This window comes from Corapipo altera, unplaced genomic scaffold (genome assembly GCF_003945725.1).
Source record: "Corapipo altera isolate COAL_440 unplaced genomic scaffold, ASM394572v1 71, whole genome shotgun sequence".
Taxonomy (NCBI): domain Eukaryota; kingdom Metazoa; phylum Chordata; class Aves; order Passeriformes; family Pipridae; genus Corapipo; species Corapipo altera.
Genome location: NW_020884916.1, coordinates 22,602 through 42,005, shown reverse-complemented (window position 1 = coordinate 42,005; position 19,404 = coordinate 22,602). Strand labels below are relative to the sequence as shown.

General features: G+C 48.4%; 3 protein-coding genes and 1 long non-coding RNA gene across 4 annotated transcripts; 2 read left to right on the top strand and 2 right to left on the bottom strand.

The window, feature by feature from the left end:
- Window positions 1-101: 101 nt before the first annotated feature.
- HMBS (hydroxymethylbilane synthase) lies at window positions 102-10,067 on the top strand. The gene is made up of 13 exons (XM_027655523.1): window positions 102-290; window positions 1,817-1,889; window positions 2,565-2,614; window positions 2,714-2,769; window positions 3,882-3,959; window positions 4,266-4,343; window positions 5,815-5,890; window positions 6,566-6,679; window positions 7,195-7,233; window positions 8,301-8,420; window positions 8,661-8,714; window positions 9,254-9,340; window positions 9,561-10,067. The coding sequence occupies exons 1-13, from the start codon at window positions 126-128 to the stop codon at window positions 9,732-9,734; spliced, it is 1,164 nt and encodes a 387-aa protein (XP_027511324.1). The 5' UTR covers window positions 102-125; the 3' UTR covers window positions 9,735-10,067.
- A 448-nt stretch (window positions 10,068-10,515) lies between these two features.
- Window positions 10,516-11,265, bottom strand: LOC113952942 (histone H2A). Its single transcript, XM_027655525.1, has one exon. The coding sequence runs from the start codon at window positions 11,202-11,204 to the stop codon at window positions 10,773-10,775; it is 432 nt and encodes a 143-aa protein (XP_027511326.1). The 5' UTR covers window positions 11,205-11,265; the 3' UTR covers window positions 10,516-10,772.
- Window positions 11,266-11,440: 175 nt separating this feature from the next.
- Window positions 11,441-17,798, top strand: LOC113952943. Its single transcript, XR_003529703.1, has 4 exons — window positions 11,441-11,593; window positions 12,615-12,799; window positions 14,959-15,184; window positions 17,685-17,798. It is a non-coding gene; the product is annotated as an uncharacterized LOC113952943 (long non-coding RNA).
- Window positions 13,294-18,658, bottom strand: DPAGT1 (dolichyl-phosphate N-acetylglucosaminephosphotransferase 1). The gene is made up of 9 exons (XM_027655522.1): window positions 18,260-18,658; window positions 18,060-18,180; window positions 17,761-17,974; window positions 17,089-17,235; window positions 16,868-16,952; window positions 16,218-16,406; window positions 15,516-15,603; window positions 14,995-15,150; window positions 13,294-13,883 (listed from the first exon to the last, which is right to left on the bottom strand). Exons 1-9 carry the CDS (start codon window positions 18,412-18,414, stop codon window positions 13,818-13,820), a joined length of 1,221 nt encoding a protein of 406 aa, XP_027511323.1. The 5' UTR covers window positions 18,415-18,658; the 3' UTR covers window positions 13,294-13,817.
- Window positions 18,659-19,404: the final 746 nt, after the last annotated feature.

Sequence of the window (19,404 nt, the reverse complement as noted above, 5' to 3'; positions counted from 1 at the left end):
CCGGGCCGAGTGCCGGGAGGGCGGGGCCTGCAGGGGCGGGGCGGAGGGCGGAGGGCGGGGCTCCCTGAGGGCCGCGGGGGCGGGGCCGGCGGTGACGTGCTCGGCGCGGCTCGAGGCCGGCGGTGATGGCGGAACCGGGCACGGGAGCGGCCGGAGGGGGCCGGGACCGAGCGGGGAACGGCACAGGGTCCGGCGGGGCAGGCGATGACCCGGGCGCTGACCCGCCCCTGCCGCGGGGCGAGAACGGCGTGGAGGGCAGAGCGGTCCGCGTGGGCACCCGCCGGAGCCAGGTAGGCAGCAGCGGGGCCGGGGCGCGGGGAGCGCTCCCGCCCCGGTACCCGACTCGTTCCGGCCGACGCGGACTCCTCGGGGCTGAGGGAAGGGCTGAGCTTCCGAAGCCCGCGCGTTCCAGTTCCTTCCTTGGGACTCCGGCAAGAAGTTTGGAAAGCGCTCCCTTCGGAGCCCGGGGGCAGCCGGCTCTGGGAGCGCTGCCCCGGCGCGGGAACCGGGGGTGAGGCGCGGGGCCTTCCCGGGTCTGGCGGGGGCTGTGTCACTTGCAAGGCCTGTGCAGCTCTCGCAGGGAAAAAACGCCAATGACTGACGGCTGCAGCCCGCTCAAGGGCAGGGAAGGGACGTGTCCGGAGATACAGCAGGTATCTCTTGCCAGCGGGCTGCAGCGGGAGGAGCAGCCTCGCAAAGGGAGATAAGCGACCCTCAGACCTTTGTTCTGAGATAATCTCGTTCCTTCTGGTAGCACGTTCTAGGAAAAATTCCGTACTGTCACGAAGGCATTTTGTGTAGACATCAGGGCAAGGGACATAGCCGTGCCTGTGTGCTGCCTAATTTTCTAACCTGAGGCTCTTGGGGCACTTTACAAAGGGAAGCAGCTACTTACTGTCATTTTACTTGTAGGGAAACTACAGTCCTGAGAACCACGTTAATTACCAAAGGGTCCTTAGCCCCTCGGTGGGAGAAAAGCTGAAACTCACCTGTAGTTGCTTGAGTCTGCTGCTTCTTGCATCTGTGGAATGATGATACACTGTGTGATTCTGGGTTTATTTTACGTGCTTCTGCTGTTCTTATGCAAAGGAACGTTCTTCTTGCAGTTCACTGCTTTGAGATTTGTTGCTTGCTGTACATGACGATGTAAGGTGTTACTTTTCTGTGTGTGTCTGTAGAACCTATAAATAAAGCTCTGTTCTTACAGAGGATAAGTAACTTGCATTTGACAGTAACTATAGATTTTTCCAGCAGCACAGTGAAATCCCATTGGCTTCTCCCAAAACTTGCAGTATTGGTAAAATTCATACTCTTAGAGAAAGCAAGAGGCTACCCAGTGTGCAATATGACTTATTCTTTCATCACTGAGCAACAGGAGGACGGTTTTGCTTACTTTTCTGCCCACTTGCTGATGAGCGGGTGTCATTCAGCAGTTGTGTTCCACAGAGGTGAAACACAAGTAGAAGCATGAGAATCCTGATCTGCAGGCTTCTGCTCTAGTCACTTCTCCTAACTTGATAATTTGCTGTGCCTCATGAGTGCTTGGATCACAACAGCACTGGACACAGGGAAATGTTGTGCCACTTAGGGAATAAAAAAAGTTCTTCAGTGCAGTGGTCTGGTCATGATAGGAATTCACACAGTTCAAGAAGTTTGTACCTATGAGTGATTTTACTTGAGGCAACCTATTTCTAATGCTTTTGATTTCAAGAGAATGTACTGAGCATGCATGCCTGACTGTTGAAGAATAGCAAAGCCTCCTTAGCTACCGTATGGACAATGCACTCTTTCTTTAGGACTTTCTGCTTCCTTGCAGCTGGCCCGGATTCAGACCGACAGCGTGGTTACGATCCTCCGTGAGCTGTACCCTGACCTCCACTTTGAGATTGGTAAGTTTTTTTGGATGCTGCCCTGGGGGTGGATGGCAGCAGGAGCCAGTTGGTTATCTTTGTGTGCGAGAGGTGTGTGTAGAGTCAGGAGGAGGAGGATTTGACCCCACTTATCTAAGAGTGCAGTCTGAATTCAGTTATGTTGTGTGGCTTAGCAGTTGCTGCTGGTTTCTTCCAGAGGAGAAAGATGGATTTCATAGGCTTTTGATGACTGAAGTGCTGAGTACGTGATGCAGATGGTGTTCTGTTGCTCTGTTTGCAAACCTGGTATCATTCTGGCTGCACCGCACGGAGCATTAGGGGCATTTTCTGGTCTGAGGCTTGAGGCTTTCAACAGGAATAATGGGAGCTTAGCCTTGCACTGAAGAGAACTGCTGCATATGTGTTCACTGGCACTCTAGAGACAGACTGTGGCAGTTTCCATTGGGTCAGCTCTTCCCAAACCTGCCCCCTTTCCCCTTGCTTTGGTTTTGATGACAGTGAAGGAAGTCTCCACTTCACTTGTCTTGAGTGCAGGTATTTCTAGAAGTGAGCTGCTCTTGTACTGAGCCTGAGTCGGTGCTCACCCAGCAGTGTGTGACACTGCACTGCGTGTGGCATTTCACATAGGTGTTTTCAGCCTAAGCCCAGTGCTCTTACTGAGCCTCACATTTTACCTGTACTGTCTCTGAGCAGTTGCCATGTCAACAACTGGAGACAAGATCTTGGATACAGCACTTTCCAAGGTAAAGAATCTCTTCTTCCTCTATACAAGAACTAACTAAATTTGAAGTTATATTGACTGATGCTTCTTTTGTGATTCATGTCCTTCTGTTTATGTGTAGATCGGGGAGAAGAGCCTCTTCACCAAAGAGTTGGAAAATGCACTTGAAAAAAATGAGTAAGAGCTTATTGTTTTCCTTTCTTCTTCTGGCATTTGTTGCTCTTTGGACATCTTTGGCTTGCTGCATATGTGATCTACTTTCCTTCCATTCTGGTACCTCTGGCTAAAAAAAGAAATCCTTCGATAAGTCACCGTCTTTTTCTTTCCCTTTTCTCTCTCTGCCCAGGGCTTAGGCCATGTATTTGAATTGGAGTTGTGTCACTTTGTCTGCCGCAGTTTGGTTTCTTTTATTCTGTGATATGTGTATTATGTATGCATCAGAGGATGTAATTTCATTTGATTTCTGCTTATGAGTATGTTCTTTTAAAAATATTTTACTTGCTGATGGTAATGTATTGCAAAACATATTTATCGTTAGCATATTAACATTTGTTAACATGTTTGCAAGCAAAATGCGCAGGAGAATTTGGCATGGGCAAGTTGTGTTGTGTTCTAACTTCTCTCTACAGAAAACCTTGGTTCAGGCTCCTGCTGGAGGAGAGAGAGATTAGTGGTGTTTTCGTGGGATTGAGGTGTTGGGTTGTTGTTGTTTTTTAATCTCTTTTTCTTTTTTAATATTCTGAGGAGTGTTGCCTTAGTTAAAGGATGTTTAAAAACAAAGGTATTCTTCTTTATCTCTGCCACATAGTTACATCATACTTCATTTTCAGTGAAGTTGGTGAAAACATACTGGGGACTCAGGCATTTATGATGATGTTCACTTGCTGTGTGATGAAGCAGGTGCCCTGTAGTTTGAGTTGCTGCCACTTTCGGTTTGAAGCATAACCCAGCCCCCAGACTGATGCATATTGGTATGAGTCTCTCTGTGTGAACATCCCCAGCATCTTCCCCTCATTCAACTTAATTGTTTCTAAAGTGTCTTGCATCACTACTGGAAGGAAGGCATTATCCCAAGGGGAAAAGAGAGGCAGAGAAAGGTGAAGTAGCTTTTTTTGGAGTAACATAAGAACTCTGTAGTAATTCTGGCTGTGGAATCCTGAAATTCCTCTCTTCTCCAGATTAATTCCCAGAGTGGGTTCAAACTTTTCTGTAGGTGACCTGCGGGCCTCTGATAGATCACCTCATGAGCTCAACAATCTGTTCGCTGATTACTACCCTCTAATTTTTAGAGTTGACCTTGTGGTTCACTCCTTGAAGGACTTGCCAACTTCCCTTCCTCCTGGCTTTACAATCGGCGCCGTCTGCAAGTAAGTGTGAACATTAGGCTTGATTCTCTGAAGAGCTTGCATTTTACAGTGTTGGTAAAGAAGAGCAAAGGCAGCTTAGGCCTGTTTATGTGTTCAAAGTTTTGTCACCCTCTGAATAATCTCCAGAACAGTGGAAACATCAGAACTGCCCTAGTGTTCCATTGCCAGCAGGTGTGCTGAAAATACTTGCTTTTACAATGACGATGGGGTATTTTGGAGCCAAAGGCTGTTCCTCCAGGGACTGATAGCAGAACTGCCTTCCCTTAAATGATGTGTCATTCATTCTGTGCTTGTATTATTTTGCAGAAGGGAAAACCCACTTGATGCTGTTGTCTTTCATCCCAAAAACTGTGGAAAAACACTGAGCCTCCTTCCTGAAAAGAGGTGAGTGGGAGAGGAAGGGGAAGACAGGTGTGAAAACAGAAGGGGGCAGTTGGTTGATTCTTTCCAGTAGCAAGTCCATGAGCTCCTTGCTTTATCCTGTAGTGATTTTACACTGCCTTTTGTGAGTGTTCCACAGACATTACACTGCACTCACTAGCTGGGAAGAGCAGCAGCAGGGAGTGCTGCACACTGTCTGAGACTGGATCTCTCAAGCCACCCTAGAGCTGCAGTGCTGATTCTCAAGTTAGACGCTTTCTGTTCAGGATCTCCAGAGTGAATTCCTGCTTCCTTGTATTGTGCCTACTGCAGGGGAATGCATACAATGCAGATAGGGTGTCCAGTGCAGGATTTTGGCTTTCATGGACCTGAACTATGCTTTTGTTCTCACTCAGCCAGTTCTGACTTTTTCCTCGATTTTTTTGGCATCACTTCCTTGTGGTTTTCCCGTTTTGAATTACCTGCCCTTTAATAGAGGTTATTGGAATCTTTTGTCTGAGACAGCTGAGTGAAATTACTCAAATTAAGGTAGCTATTAGAAAGATATTTTTTTCTGTGTTAAAGTGAAAGAAATAAACTAGCTGTAATAGAAACATAGACTCGTGCTTCTGTACATTTGGATAGCAGGAAAATCATGTCTGGTCTAGGATCTAGTTTACCAAGAGGGGGAAGCGGAGGGGCAGGTACCGATCTCTTCACTCTCATGACCAGTGATAAGACTTGAGCAAATGGCTGGAGCTATGTCAGGGGAGGTTTAGGCTGGATATTAGGAAAAGGTTTTTTCCCCCAGAGGGCGGTTGAGCACTGGAACGGATTCCCCAGAGAAATGGTCACAGCAGCAAGCCTGAGAGAGTTCAAGAATCATTTGGACAATGCTCTCAGGCACATGGTGGGATTGTTAGGGTGTAGGGTGAGGAGCTGGAACTCGATTGATGATCCTGATGAGTCCCTTCCAAATCAGCATATTCTGTGATTCTGTGAAGAGAAGTAAACAGCTTACATCTTGAGAAAGGAAATGCTCACTGCCTAGACTGGCAGTTTTCTGTGGTTTCCAATTAGGCTCTTAAAGGTTCTCTATTTACTGCATCTATGTCACTGATGAAGTCCATCCATTTTAGTCACTTTGGTTATCTGGTTTTGTCTGCTTCATTTTGGGACAGCCAAGTCTTTTTTCTAATATAAATGTTGTGGACTTTAAATGAGGTTTATCAGTCCTTGACAGTGACTGGGGCTGCTCTCCAGAAGCATATCCTGTAGATTGTCTCCTTGGGTGCGGCTTCAGCCAGGCTTTATGCTAAATTTCACAGAGTGGTTTTCTTTCTTCTAAGGAGATATAAATCTGATTCTTAGATCTTCACTTCAATATATATGTAAAAAAAAAAGTTACCATTTGTTTCCTTGAAAGTTCTGTCATACTTCTGTCTGGAGGTGTTAGGAGTATGCTGTATTTCACTGATTCTATTTTTGCCTACAGTGTGATTGGAACCAGTTCACTTCGGAGAGCAGCTCAGCTCAAAAAGAAGTTCCCTCAGTTACAATTCAGGGATATTGTATCCTTTCCTGGCAAAACGTGGGAGCTGGGTAAAGCTGCAGAGGGGAAAATACAACTCAATGCAAAGTCTACATTCAAGGCTGATTTGTAGCCGCTGACCTAGAAGAACAAACTGTTTCCTCAAAGGCTGCCTGCCCCCTGGTACCCTGTTCAGAGGATGGGGGTAGCACTGTAGCCATTCTATCTTCTGCTTTATCGGGAGGCCGTGAACAAGGGGCCAGCTGTGATCTCACTAGGGTTCAGGATGCATTGGATTGTATGCTGTGCAGTGTTTGAGGAACGGTGCCTCCCATGTTTGTTGAAGGCGTGTGACCAAATGCCAGTGGGTTCCCAGTAACCCTGGATGTGATTTGGACCACTAGTTCCAATGTGGGTGGCTGAACTACTGAGAGAAGGCATTGTTACTTCGGTCCTAGGAGCCGAGTTCTTTGGAGTGCAGAAGGAGCTGGGTATTAATACTTAAATGACGTGCAGAGTCAGCACTTGAATTAATATTCCATAATGCTTGGCAAAATTCTATTTAAAGAAACAATTGTCCATATTTAACACTTCTTTCAGGATGGTACTGATGTTCTCATTTGAAGGCTGTTGGATTCTGTACAGTCTGTAAATGCTCATGTGGTTGTAGGACTGCTTGCCTGCTGTTTCTATGCTTGCTTAACCACTTCTACAGAGGGGGAACTTAAATACCCGCCTAAAAAAGCTAGATGAGAAGGAAGACTTCAGTGCCATCATCCTGGCTGCTGCTGGGCTGAAGAGGATGGGCTGGGAGCATCGCATTGGCCAGGTGAGGAGCAGCAAAGCAGAAAATACCGTTCTCTGCCTCAACTGCTTGTGTTTCAGACCTTGTGGTTGTCCTGTCCAAGATGAGCATGCAGTCTGCTGACTCCATTGCCATGTTAGCTTGTGATTTGAGGTGCTTCAGGGAAGAGTTCTGGGGGTTTTTTTTGGTTGGTTGCTTTTTCCTTCATACAGAAATTTATACTGTTCAGCTTTCCATGGTTCAGTAACAGTTTGTGATCTGGTCATCTCCCAGCAGTTTGCAGCACTCATGTCTGGCAACGCAGTGTTGTGCAAGACTCAGATCCTTGTGATTGGCTATTTCACAAAGTGCTACAGTCCAGTTGATGGAAGGTGCATTGTTTCACTTTAGCAGTGCAAACACTGGGGCATGGGAAGGGAAAGGTGATATTTCTTTGGTCTGACATGAAATCAGTTGGTATTAGAGACAAGCATAAAATTTGGCTCCTGTTTCCTATATTCGGAACACTGCGACTTAACTCTGATTTTACTTTCTTCCAGCTCCTAGGCCCTGAAGATTGTCTGTATGCTGTTGGACAGGTATGTTACAACTTTTGTTCTTTAAGCCAGGCTATGTACTGAAAGCCAGCAGCAGCACAATGTGTCTTGAGTGGCTAATTGTGCCGAAGACTTCTTGTTTTTCGGTTGCCAAAAAAATATTACATCCATCTCTTTTGTTGGCCGTTATGCTGTTTTAGGCACAGCTTGTTGGAAGAATGGAGTCAGCTCAGTTACTCAGTGTGGTGGGGGCTGATTTCTGTTCATAATGGAAGAACAGTAAATGGGAAGGGTAACACAAGCACAGCTAGGATGGGTGACACAGCAGGTGTGGGGCAGGTTCTCGCAGGGTTGGTGTTACAGTGCACCAGGACAGTTGTGCAGAGCTGCTGCAGCATCTTTGCCCTCTGACACTCCATCCTTCTCCCTTATGGTGTCCTGACTCCTGCAGGGTGGAGCTGAAACAGTTGTCTTGGAGCACATTCTTAGGGCTCTTGTTTGTGGGCAGGCGAGTGGTTCCAGTCTGTTCTGGGCACGTGGCTGAGTTTACACAGGATTGCTCAGCTGGTGTCAAACTTGCTAAACCAGAGCCATTAGTGATTGCAAGTGACCAATCTGCACATGCGTTCTGAAACAGTGATTTTGATCATGTGTTGGTCAGGTACTGTGCAGTGCCCTGCACCCCCTGCCCCACTGTATATCCAATTTAGGAAATAATTGTTTTGTCATTGTTACTCATTCAGCACTTGATCTGTTTCTTGATAAAAGGTTGTAAACGTTGGATTTATCCAGCCTTCTCATCCCAAAGGCACAGTAGGGTGGGTGTTTCTATATATGCAGACATAATTGAGATAGGTTCTAGAGTGGTTTGAGGTGGCAGCGTGACCTTTAACATTCGGCTGATTAAGCTCCGATCATCTGTTCATAGCAGCTGCTATAGGATGACTCTGCAGCCAGTAGAGTGTTTTGTAATTCATTTCTGTAAACATCACTCCCTTAGTGAAAAGCGTTTGAGCCACTAAGTTCTATTTCATGGTCAGTGGTGAGTGCACACACAGATGCATGAAGTTGAAGAATTACTATATTTTGTTGTGTGTTTCTTCTTCTAGGGTGCCTTAGCAGTGGAAGTTCGTGCCAAAGACCAAGAGATACTGGATATGGTATCTGCCCTGCATGATGCAGACACTGTGTTGTGCTGCATTGCTGAGAGAGCCTTTATGAAGCGTTTGGTACGTCTGGCATCCTTGCTCTTCTGCCTGCACCAGTAAATACTGCTCTGCTAGTTGACTTGATGCCATAGTATGGGAAATCCATTACGCTTCCCTAAAACTGTGAAGGAAGGATTACTTCTGAATCAAGAAGGGCCTGAAAAGTAATGGGTGGGGGTTGTGTGCAGCCTAAACTTTTCAGAGGCCTCTGCTTTGCAAGTGTTGGGTAGGAGCCTTAGCATCAGCTGCTTTTTGTTTCAGGAAGGTGGATGTAGTGTCCCTGTTGCTGTCAGCACCCTGCTGAAGGATGGCCAGGTGAGGAGTACTTTGTTCTTTTCTGGGATTATTTCTGAAAACCTATTCCAAGTGTGTCCCTGATCCTTCCCTGAAGATAATTTCAGCAGATATCTTTATAGCTGATTAGGGCAGATAGTCTCCTGACTTGGCCCTTCCATGAATGGGTCTGGCTACTGAAGCTATCTTCTAGAAAATTCCTTTGTAATACATACCAGATTTCCCCTCTCACCCCCCTTGCTTATTTTAAGGTAGTGTTGCCCTGAGATCTGAAAGTCTAGCTTCTGACCCCACCAAATCTGTTTTTAGACAATGGAGTGTGATTAAGGAGGTGGGAAACGAGAAAAAAATTCCATCCTTTTCCTTGGGAAGTTGCATCTTCCTTAACAGGGATTTCTTCTCTTATGCTTGTATTGTACTGCTATTCTTGCTGTCCCTACTGCATGACAAAAGCCTTCCCCTCCAGACTTAGCTTTGTATGTTGGGTGGGGTTTTTTTAAAGAGGGGGTAGTTGGCTGTTTGTTTGTTAATATGGTATTAATCCATTCTGTCTTTCCAAGTTGTACTTGACAGGAGCAGTCTACAGCTTGGATGGATCCGATAGCCTGAAGGAGACTATGCAGACCAGTGTCAACTACCCCCATCAGGTACGTGCCCCTCAGTGGCTTCAAAATTCAAACCTGAAGCTAAATGACAAAACCCAGACCTTTAGAAATAGATTACTTTTGGTCTGGTTCCTTGGAAGTTGTAACAGCACACTGTTCTCGAGGCTCCTCATACCAGATTTTACCCTGTTTTGTGGGCGTCCGAAACAGCTCCTTGCCTGCTCCTCCCTGCTGCCTTACCTAGGGGTCTTTTTATTTGCAGAATGAAGATGGACCAAACGATGATGTGCAGCATGTTGGCATCACAGCCAAGAGTGTCCCTAATCAGGCCCAGGAAGCTGCAGAGAACCTGGGTGTTGAACTGGCTAATTTACTTCTTAGCAAGGGAGCAAAGCATATCCTTAGCGTGGCAAGGCAGCTCAATGACACACACTGAACTCGGTGCAGCCAGGAGTGCTACAACACCAGCTACAAGACTGCAGCTACACCATCATCCTCTGGAGGATGGGATTTATTTACTCATACCAGTCTTGCCTGATGTTTGGGTGCAAAAACCTGAAATAATAAGCTAACTAACTTGAGTAGTTTGTGCTGTTCAGGGTTTTCATCCCTTTCCACATTTCTCTAAATTGCCAAGTGTCTCTTTGAAGTATTTTCAACAATTTTTGTAGCTAGGAAGTTAAAAGCAAAAATTAAAAATAAAAATCAGTAAGCGTTCTATTCCATTTAGGAACAAAGTGCTCATTACAGATTATAATTGGAGACTCAACTGTGCTGGTACTAAAATGCTGTACTGTGCTGAGAGGGTGCCTTATTTGGGCCAGTTCACTCACTGGACTACTGAAGGCTCCCATCAGGCTGATGATACCATGTTTGCTTTAGTAAAGTAGCACAGATACCACTTTCAACCTTGCTCTCCGTTAAGGTAAATTAAGTCTGCAGTTATCAGGTAGATGCAGATTTGCCAATTTGTCAGGATTAAATGAGGGAGTGGACAGCCGTTGAGTGCTTGCCCACAAGGGTAATCTGAGCCAGTTTATCTCCACTAGCCAGTGAATGGGGAGCTGAAGCAGAAGCCCAAATTTGGGCTATTGTGCCTTTCTTTGTAACAGCTCTTTACTTTGGCTCCTTGCACTCACTACTGGGTCACCATCATCCCGGCAAGGCTTGTGTGTTACAGTGCCTTGTAGAAATACTGAAATGGCACCCTATTGGGGTCCTGTTTTGTTAATGAAGCACTGTTTATTCTCTATGCAACGTCCACTGAAGGTAAGAGAGGTAAATACAAGTAAATTACGAGCCCTTACAGAGCAGCTCTTGTGTTCTGTGTCTGACGGGCCTCGGGCCAGCTCCTGCTCGTCCCCCCAGCCGGCCCGCCCCCCCCCCCCCCTCCTCCCCGGATTACAGCTCTCCTCGTGAGCAATGGGGTGGCCCTGAAAAGGGCCTTTTGTGTGGCGCCGGAGGGGCGGCCGGCCTAGTACTCCTGTGACTGCTGCCCGCTGCCCTTCTTGCCGGCCTTGGCGGGGCTCGCGGCGCCGCCGCTCGTCTTCTTGGGCAGCAGCACGGCCTGGATGTTGGGCAGGACGCCGCCCTGCGCGATGGTGACGCCGCCCAGCAGCTTGTTGAGCTCCTCGTCGTTGCGTACCGCCAGCTGCAGGTGACGGGGGATGATCCGCGTCTTCTTGTTGTCCCGCGCCGCGTTGCCCGCCAGCTCCAGGATCTCGGCCGTCAGGTACTCGAGCACGGCCGCTAGGTACACGGGCGCGCCAGCCCCCACCCGCTCCGCGTAGTGCCCGCGTCGCAGCAACCGGTGAACGCGCCCGACCGGAAACTGCAGCCCAGCCCGGGACGAGCGAGACTTGGCCTTAGCGCGGGCCTTACCGCCGCTCTTGCCACGGCCGGACATGGCGCCTCGCTGCTCGCTCCGGCCGCTGTGGCCAACTGAGGCGGCACCGGCCTCGCCGGGGCCTTTTATAACCTTCCGTCAAGTAGGACTCAGCTCATTGGACACCGACACCGCGCCTCGCTATTGGTGCGTCTGCCGTAAGAAGCTTTTTGCTGACTGGTCCTCTGTGAGACGCCGCCGCGTTTGCCCTGAGTGTATTGGCGGCCGGGCCCAGCCAATCACCGAGCGCGGCGCCAAATTTAAACCGCGCCGAGGCCGTTGGAGGTGTGCGGGGGTTTTGCGGCGCCTCCCGAGCGGAGGGTCTGGCAGGACTAGCGGCCGGTCCCGCGGAGTCCCTCGTGCTGTCCGTCCGGTGCTCCGGATAGCAGCGGGTAAAGCTGCAAGGTCAGGTCTGTGTGAGGAGCTCTGGCTCTGCCAGCTCTCAGGTTACTAGGGGATTGGACCAAAGGGGCAGAGGAGTGATGGTAGATGAGGCACGCGATGGCCGAAACAGCACGATGGTCCCCCTCCTGGGCTGCTCCCAGAGGTTTTGAGGACTGGAGTCAGCCTCTGGCCCTGGGCTTTGGTCTTGGCCTGGCTTCCATCCAGAGTGAGGCAGGAGGGCACCTGGGATGCCTGCAGGCCAACGGGTGTCCTCATTCATACAGGGGAAGAGCATTTGGGAATGAAAACCTACCATGAGATCCTTTTAGGGGATTGTGGGGGCGTGTGAGATGTATTATGGGTTTATAGTATGGGTAAGTATAGTATAGTAAGGGAAGCACCAAAGGCAGGGAAGGAGTCAAAGCTGACTAGGAGGAAAAAAATATGGGACCATTGAAGGAAAAAAAGTGTGAAGAAAGTGGCCATGTCTTAATATGTTGCTGATCAGTAATAATTATCTCTGCAGCCTGTCCCATATCACTAAAGTCCATTTCTAGTTTTTTTTTCTAGGGTGAGGGGACTGTCAACCCTGTGTGTTTATGTATGTCTGGAGGTCTTAAGTACCAGCCACTGGCATCAGGCCATAGGTCAAAGGGGCCAGTGTGTATGCAGTTCCAGCAAACAGGAAGACCTCAGTGCATGCAGGGAGGGGAGGGGCCAGGGCTAGGGTGGAACGAAAAGATGTGCGATCCCTAGTGAACGAGCCAGACCAGAGTGAGTAGGATTTAGAGCCAGGTATCCAGGATCTCATATGGGAGATCAGGGTGGGCAGGATGCTTACTGGAGGTAGGGCTAAGCCAGCTTACTGAAGAAAACGGGGTGGCTGTCTGGGCTTTGCCTACTGGATCAGAGCAGAGAGATTAATTTCTCTCCATATGCCATGAAATCCAGCAGCACATTTTTGGACAGACCGAGTGTTTTAAGGCCACGTACGGAAGGGTTTTGTAATGTTTGTGTATGTATGTGTTTATAAATATCTACTAGTAGACTTACGAACTGGAGAAGAGGAAGAGGATTTGGCACTCGTGCCATCCACGCTTGAGTGCTGTGTGTTGTCTCTGTTGCTCAGCGCCACTGGACATACATGTTTTTGCATACTGGAAAAACACCCCAAGCCTCGCTACTGGCTGGATGTGGGTGTGTGGAGGTACAGTAGCCTTGCATCTATTAAGGTACTAGACCTGGCAACTCCTACTCGGCCACCTCAGCATCCCTGTTTTTGCCGTTGCATTATTTCACTTTTCACTGCTGTTAATCTTGTGCAGACTCTTTAACCCAGTGCTCCAATGGCTGTTCTGTGTTTTTCTGCTGGGTAAGTAGCAATTCTGTCTTGAACTATGGTGCTATACTGCTATATAGGTAATGATTTATATTTGATGAGAAGATAATGGCAGCCTGCAGGGTCTTAGTTCCATGTTAATCTAAGGATACAGCGATCCTTACTCTGCTAGCCTGTTCCAGATGTGTCCTCTTCCACGGAGGAAGGCAGATGATGATGTTCAAAATTAAAAGCCCATCAGCAGGGAACATTCCTAGTAGCCATAAAAAAGGAGGGAGTCAACTGCAGAAATGATCAGCCCCCTAGCAGGGTAGAAAGGTACAGGGAGGGATTATGTAACCCAGTTTTACTGCATGTCAATACTGTTGTGGCAAAGCACTGCAGGGGGAAAGGGTACCATGAGTTATTTTATTCTTGGAGCGTTCTGAGTTTTGAGCATGGTTTATAACATGTCGCTCTATGTCCACGGACCAAAGGATTGGAAAAGCCCAGGAGCGAAATCTGGTTTACTCATTGTGCTCTACAGCATCTCACAGAATTTAAAGTTACTGTTTTCTCTCTTGAGGAACAGTAACATCCTTGTTAGATGTATAGAGATTCCATCTTTCCCACTTCCCTGTCAGTAAACATTTGGGTCATTTGCTTTCCCTCTGAAAGGTATTCCCAGTAACAGTGATGTCCAAGTAACAGTGAACCCTTTCCATCAACAGAATTGGACAAAAGCCTTTGATGCACCAAAAAACCCCAGAACAAACGGTTCAAGACTAGCCCACGTAGAGCAGTTGCTTGTGTTTTGACAGGTGTTCTGAGGTTCTCAGAGGGCTAGAGTAAGATCAGTTGAATCATTTGATCAGCAACTGGAGAAAATGGACTGGCTGGTACAACTCTTTCCCCTACTCCTGACGGTCCAGTCAGACATCATAAAACAAACGCACTAGTTGGTACCGGATGGAAAATGCAATGGTGCTGCCCAGGACCTAGGTAAAAAAGACATACAACAGAAACATTACAGTGTTGAATAGTCTACAGGCTGTCAGATTTCTCCTTTCCATATGGATTTGCTAAGCTTTCCAGCATGCCTCCTTTGATTAAACAGCAACATATAGGCTAAATTTTTTAGGTATAGTCTATCCACAGACCCAATTTCTTTGAGAATTATAGGTATCAGTGGGGGATTTCTGCGTGTGCCTGCACACGGTTACATTCTGAGAACATGTGGATGAAATGAACGGTTGGGAATAACTCATTCCTCCTTAAGGAGCCTATATCATAATATAATATGGTTTGTAATGGAAAATACCTCTGCAATTCAGCATCCTTACAATAAGGTGCTGTCAGGAATTCTTTGCTGTGACTGGGCTCTCTGTACTTCCTGTCTTCTGCGATCCCCGATGACATCTGCCTAAGGTCTGTTCTACAGGCTTCTGTTGGAAGTCCTTTCTCCTGAATGGGAATTTTGCTAAGTGTCTCTTTTGTAATAAGACCCTCTTATCTTAAATCTGAGATTGAAAAAAAGAATTTATCATAGGCAATTAACCAATGCTTGCCTTTCCAATAGTGGTGTTTCTACTATATCATCCATGAGAGTTCATATGCTGAATAGGGGTAGTGGCAGTATCTGTGAGGTGTATTATCCTTGTGTTCCAAGTGGCTCCAAAATGCTTCTGCTCAGATTCTGGGGACTGCTGAGCCTTGTGCCACCCTTACACAAGTCCACCTGTCAGAGATAACTCTCATTTGCTCTGACTGACAAACAGGAACACGCAGAAAGGCTGTACTTGGTCAGAGTCACAAAGCACTCTGCTGTCCTCATGTTTTTCTTGCAGCCAATAATCTGTGCCTTGGGAATCTCCTCAAGCTAACCTAGAGACTTTGTTTTTATAAGCTCTCAATGAACAGGGAGGTGTGCATGTGAATTTGCTTCCTCCTTGAGCTGTGTAAGCCTCTCTAAGTTCCACAGCTCAAATGCATCTTGTGTGAAGAGCACGATAATTTACTTCCCCCTTTCCCCTTAAAACTCTTGAGACTGGCTTGGATCTGTTTCCATTCTAGCGTACATCTTTCTACCCGAGGAACCTGTTGTCTGACCTGAATGAGTAGCAATAGAAGAGTGAGATTCCGCTCCTGGGTGGGTCCAATCAGCTTTATGACAAAGTTAATAAGTGTCATATTATTGCATTCAGTGTATTCGCCATCTTCATCCATTCCACTCCTCACATCTACTACATGCAAGATCTTGACTACCTGGGGAAAGAAATATTGCACATTATTGCACCAGGTACGTTTGGTGCTCACTGGCTTGGTTTTGTTCAAGAGCCCTTTTGCTGTACCATCCCTGAAATCTGGCCTGTGTTCTTACTATAAAGACAGGACGGGCTTATGATGGTCCTGGGACACTGCTATGTGTGGTTATTCTGAAAGACTGATTATTAAAACAATCAAGTGACCATGAGGGATGGTAACAGAATAAGCAGAATATTTTGTTCTGGATTTGAGCCAGGAAATAACTACTGAACCCAGAAGTTTTGCATTCCCTTCCATCTTGCTCCTTTTGCATTTGACCACTGCCTCAAAATGCATCTGAATTTTGAATGTTTTCTGGGTATTACCTTCAGAATGTTTGATCCTAGGGCAGAGAGGCTCTTAGTTTTGAATTTGGAGTAGCTCATCTCCAACTTTCCTGTAGTAGGGTTAAGCCTAAAAGAAGCATTAAAAATTTAGTCCAGATAAAACAATGAGACAGAGAGACCCCTATGTAAGCAGACTTAGATGCACAGCCGAGTAGCCAAGAAAGAAATCCAGTGGAGGAAAAAAAAAAGTAACAACAGCTGCTGATACCTAGTCCCTCAGAGGGAGCAGAGGAGACTCCTCTTCCCCTGTACCGCCTATATATGCATAAAGCTGTATAGTTTAAAGACTAAAACAGAAGAATCTAACATCTGCAGAGACAGTAGCTGACATGGCATAGTGCTGCAGAATGCTTGCTACTATGAAATCTTAGCAGATCTCACTGCAACAGCATTAAAAGCAGCCTGTGTCAACTTCTCTCAATCTTGTAGCTGAGAATCATCATATTCTAATATTGTTAAAAATATTCTCTATCTGAGGAGTGGGGTGGTCAGAAAAGTTCACTTTTCTGAGAAACCTCTACAGTATGACTCAACTGTAGCTGACAGAGTGAGCTGGCTACCTTTTAACTAGAAAACATACTTCAATGGCTTTTAAAAAGACCACCTATCACCACCTTTCTCAGCTGGTGTTGAAGATAGACACAATCTGTGGTACCACTATAGGTCACTCAGGTACATTACCTTGGCAGCCGGTGACGGGGACAAGGAATGATGTGGAAGAGTTGAGGCAAGGAGTAGAGGAAATTGAGCACTTGTGGGATGAAGAAAAGCAGCATGGTTTTGCTGAAGTGCCCCAAGATCCCCACCACAGCAAAGGTCATGCCGGCAAAGTAGCAGAAGGTGTCCCCAACAAACACTCGAGATGGGTACCTGCAATCCATGGGGCAGAAAAGCAAAGGTCTGTCATGATTACTGTTGCCATGCAAATTACTTTCTAACCACTGAACACATGCCCACATCACAGGTTAGGGGCCAAGAGGGATCTGCAGCAGATCTACACAGTAAAAACAATTGTAGGTATTTATTCTAAGAACTGCAGGACTGGGACTCACCACCCGACTTGTAGAGAATACGGTAGGAAAAGACGTCCAGTGAGGCATGGGAGGGAGTGTATTCTGACTCTGTGCATTTGGGTGTGCTGGTGGGACCACAACTGTTCTAATAAAAAGTAAAGCTACCACCACATAAATGCTTTGTGCTCTTAGTTCTGGCAAGAAGCCTATCTACCCTCCAGCATCCCATCTGCACATTGTTAAGTGGTTTGTGTGTTTGAAAAGGGAGAAAGTAGAGGGAAAGGATGCTTCCAAAGAAACTGATGTCCTTCCTCTTACCAGTTGTGGTAAAATAGGCCCAGCGTGGTAAAAAAAAAGGGAATCATGAAGTAGAGAGAAAAGATGTGATCATCTCGATAATCGCCTATAGAAAAAAGGAAAACATGTGTTTGTTTGTGATAAGACAGGACTGGCTGATTTTTATTAATAACAGCTATTGCAGACTAGGATTCAATCTCCCTTTGCTTTTTGTACCCACAGATGTTTGTTATTTTCCTTACCATTTAACTCTACAATGTTGAATATGATAATGGAAGCAGCTATCACCAGCGACTGTCCTGCTTCAATCCCGTTAATTCCAGCGAGAATGTTGATGGCGTTGGTGCAGAACACTGCCAGCATGCCCATGTACACATAGTAGAGGATACCTACAGATCAGAGCAAGCCAAATGCTTTAGTACTGGCAGGCAAAGCAGGCCCTGGGCCAATTCACCAAAGCTCTCACTTCTTGCTTTGTACAACAATCCTTTACCTAACAGTCTCAGTGAGTTTTGATTGTGGTAGCTTGCAAATAGATTGCTTCCTCTCCTATGAGCTGGCCATCATGTGTACACATACATACAGCGCTGCGACTGCAGCAAACTGCCGCGGGGGCAGGCTGCAGGGTTCTGTCTCTCTTTCAGTCGTGCTGGTGTTAGCAACTAGGTGTTGTGTACACCCGTACTGTCAGAATCATCGGAAAATGATCGGTGCCTATCTATTCACAACTGAACGTGTGCTGGGTTTCTGGATGTTCTTTCACCCTAATATTTAGTGGGTGGAGTTCCACCCTTTCACTGGTTACTTAACCAAATCCTTTTGTTTGCTCTCTCTGCAGCACAGACAGCTTCAGGTGATTCCTTCCACCAATTGCTCACCAGTTGGATGATGGCTTCTGGTGACTCATAACTCACCCAGGTCCAAGTGCATGCCCAGCAGCACCCGGAAGGGCTTAGGCACCACAATGGTCGTGTTCCCAAAGTTGGTGAAGTAAACCATGAGCAGTGGGAGGGAAGCCATGGTAGGAAGAAGCAGCTTGTGGCGCCAGCGCAGGTTCAAAACGTCATCTGCAAAGCCCAGGAAAATCATGCAGCAGATGGCAAGGAGCGAACCGATGAGCTCCACGAACTGCAGGACAGAGAACAGGACCCCGGTCACCAGTGGCCGCTCCCGGCCCGAGCCTGCTGCGCTCGCTGTGCCAGGCAAGCCTCACCTCGTCGTGAGGAAAGGCCGCACACTGCTCCTCCACAAAGCACCTCAGGAAGGGCACGGGGATGAAGCAGAAGAGGATGATTAGGAACACGGCACCGCTGATGACGCCCTGTGCTTCGGGGCTGGAAGGAAGGCAGAGCGGGGAGTCAGCCGGGCCCGGGCTGGCCGCGCGGGGCAGCTCCGGCGGGCAGCGCTACTCACACGGGCCGCCGCGAGGCCTTGTTGAGGTCCTCCCCGAAGAGCCGCGCAGCGAGGAAGCGGTCGGTGAAGGCCGGGATCAGCGTGAGCGTGGCCGCGAAGCCCAGCAGCGACCCGCCGAGGTTGATGAGGAGGGGCACGACGGGCAAGGCCGCCATGGCCGCGGCGGGCGCTGGCCCTGCCAAGGGCAAGGAGCGGGGCGGGGCGGGGGCGCCTCCCGCCACCTCCCTGGCCGGGCGCTACAGGGGCGGTGCCGGCTGCGCGGGGCCTCTGCGGCCTATCGGGGACGGAGGCGCCATCTTTGGCCCTGGCGTGAGCTGCCCGCCGGCACGGGGCTCTGGTCGGACGCCGGCTGGGACCGGGAGGGCTTTTGGCCGCGTCTGTGCCCGGCGCCGGGATCCGCGCAGCAAAGCTCCGCGCCGGGAGCAGCGCTCGCCCTGGCGCGGGGGCGGCCTCGCCACGGACTCCGCCCCACAGTGCCCCCCCCACCATGGCCGCCGCGGCGACCCGCGAGCCGCAGGTACGTCCCTTCCCCCGCCGCGGGGAGGGGGCAAAGGCCGGCGGCTCCCCCCACCTCCCCACAGCCGGAACCGCGTTTTGCTGTGGTCTGGGGAGCGTCGTAGTCACCGCCGTCCGCCGGGGCGGGGAGCCGGATTACCGGGGTGCAGGATGGCCAAGAGCGGAGAACGGAGCGGCCGTTGGTTCCGTTGCCCTGCGGATGTTGGGAAAATTCAGTAAAATACCTTACTCGACATTTTCAGTTGCCAGGGAATCTGTAACAGCTGTGGGACCGTCGGGGCTTCTTTTTTTTTTTCTTCCGTTTTTTTTTGGGGGGGACGCGGCAGGATAGGCGCGATGTCCATGCACAGATGTTCATTCAGGTGTGAGTAAATCACCAAAGGGGAGAGGCAGTGAAAAGTCCAGTAGCAGCAGCAAGAAGCACTTTCTCGTGCCTTGCATCTCTGTGGCAACCGGAAATGCTTTCTGATGGCCTTCTCCGTGCCACCTAGAGAGCTGCTGCTGCGTTGAGAGGCCGCCTCTGCTCGGTTGTCTGTTGAACGTGAATTTGTAAACTTTAAATAAACTTTGAAGCGGGCACATAGTACTGCTGGGGAGGAAAGCACAGCACAGAGGCGTGATGGTCTCTG

Coding starts and splice junctions, on each gene's coding strand:
- DPAGT1 (XM_027655522.1), bottom strand. CDS start 18,414: ATGGCGGCCTTGCCCGTCGTGCCCCTCCTCATCAACCTCGGCGGGTCG. Junction 18,181..18,259: donor AAGGCCTCGCGGCGGCCCGT/GTGAGTAGCGCT, acceptor CCTTCCTTCCAG/CCCCGAAGCACAGGGCGTCA. Junction 15,151..15,515: donor TAGGATCAAACATTCTGAAG/GTAATACCCAGA, acceptor TTCTTTCCCCAG/GTAGTCAAGATCTTGCATGT.
- HMBS (XM_027655523.1), top strand. CDS start 126: ATGGCGGAACCGGGCACGGGAGCGGCCGGAGGGGGCCGGGACCGAGCG. Junction 5,891..6,565: donor AGTTACAATTCAGGGATATT/GTATCCTTTCCT, acceptor CCACTTCTACAG/AGGGGGAACTTAAATACCCG. Junction 8,715..9,253: donor CCCTGCTGAAGGATGGCCAG/GTGAGGAGTACT, acceptor TGTCTTTCCAAG/TTGTACTTGACAGGAGCAGT.
- LOC113952942 (XM_027655525.1), bottom strand. CDS start 11,204: ATGTCCGGCCGTGGCAAGAGCGGCGGTAAGGCCCGCGCTAAGGCCAAG.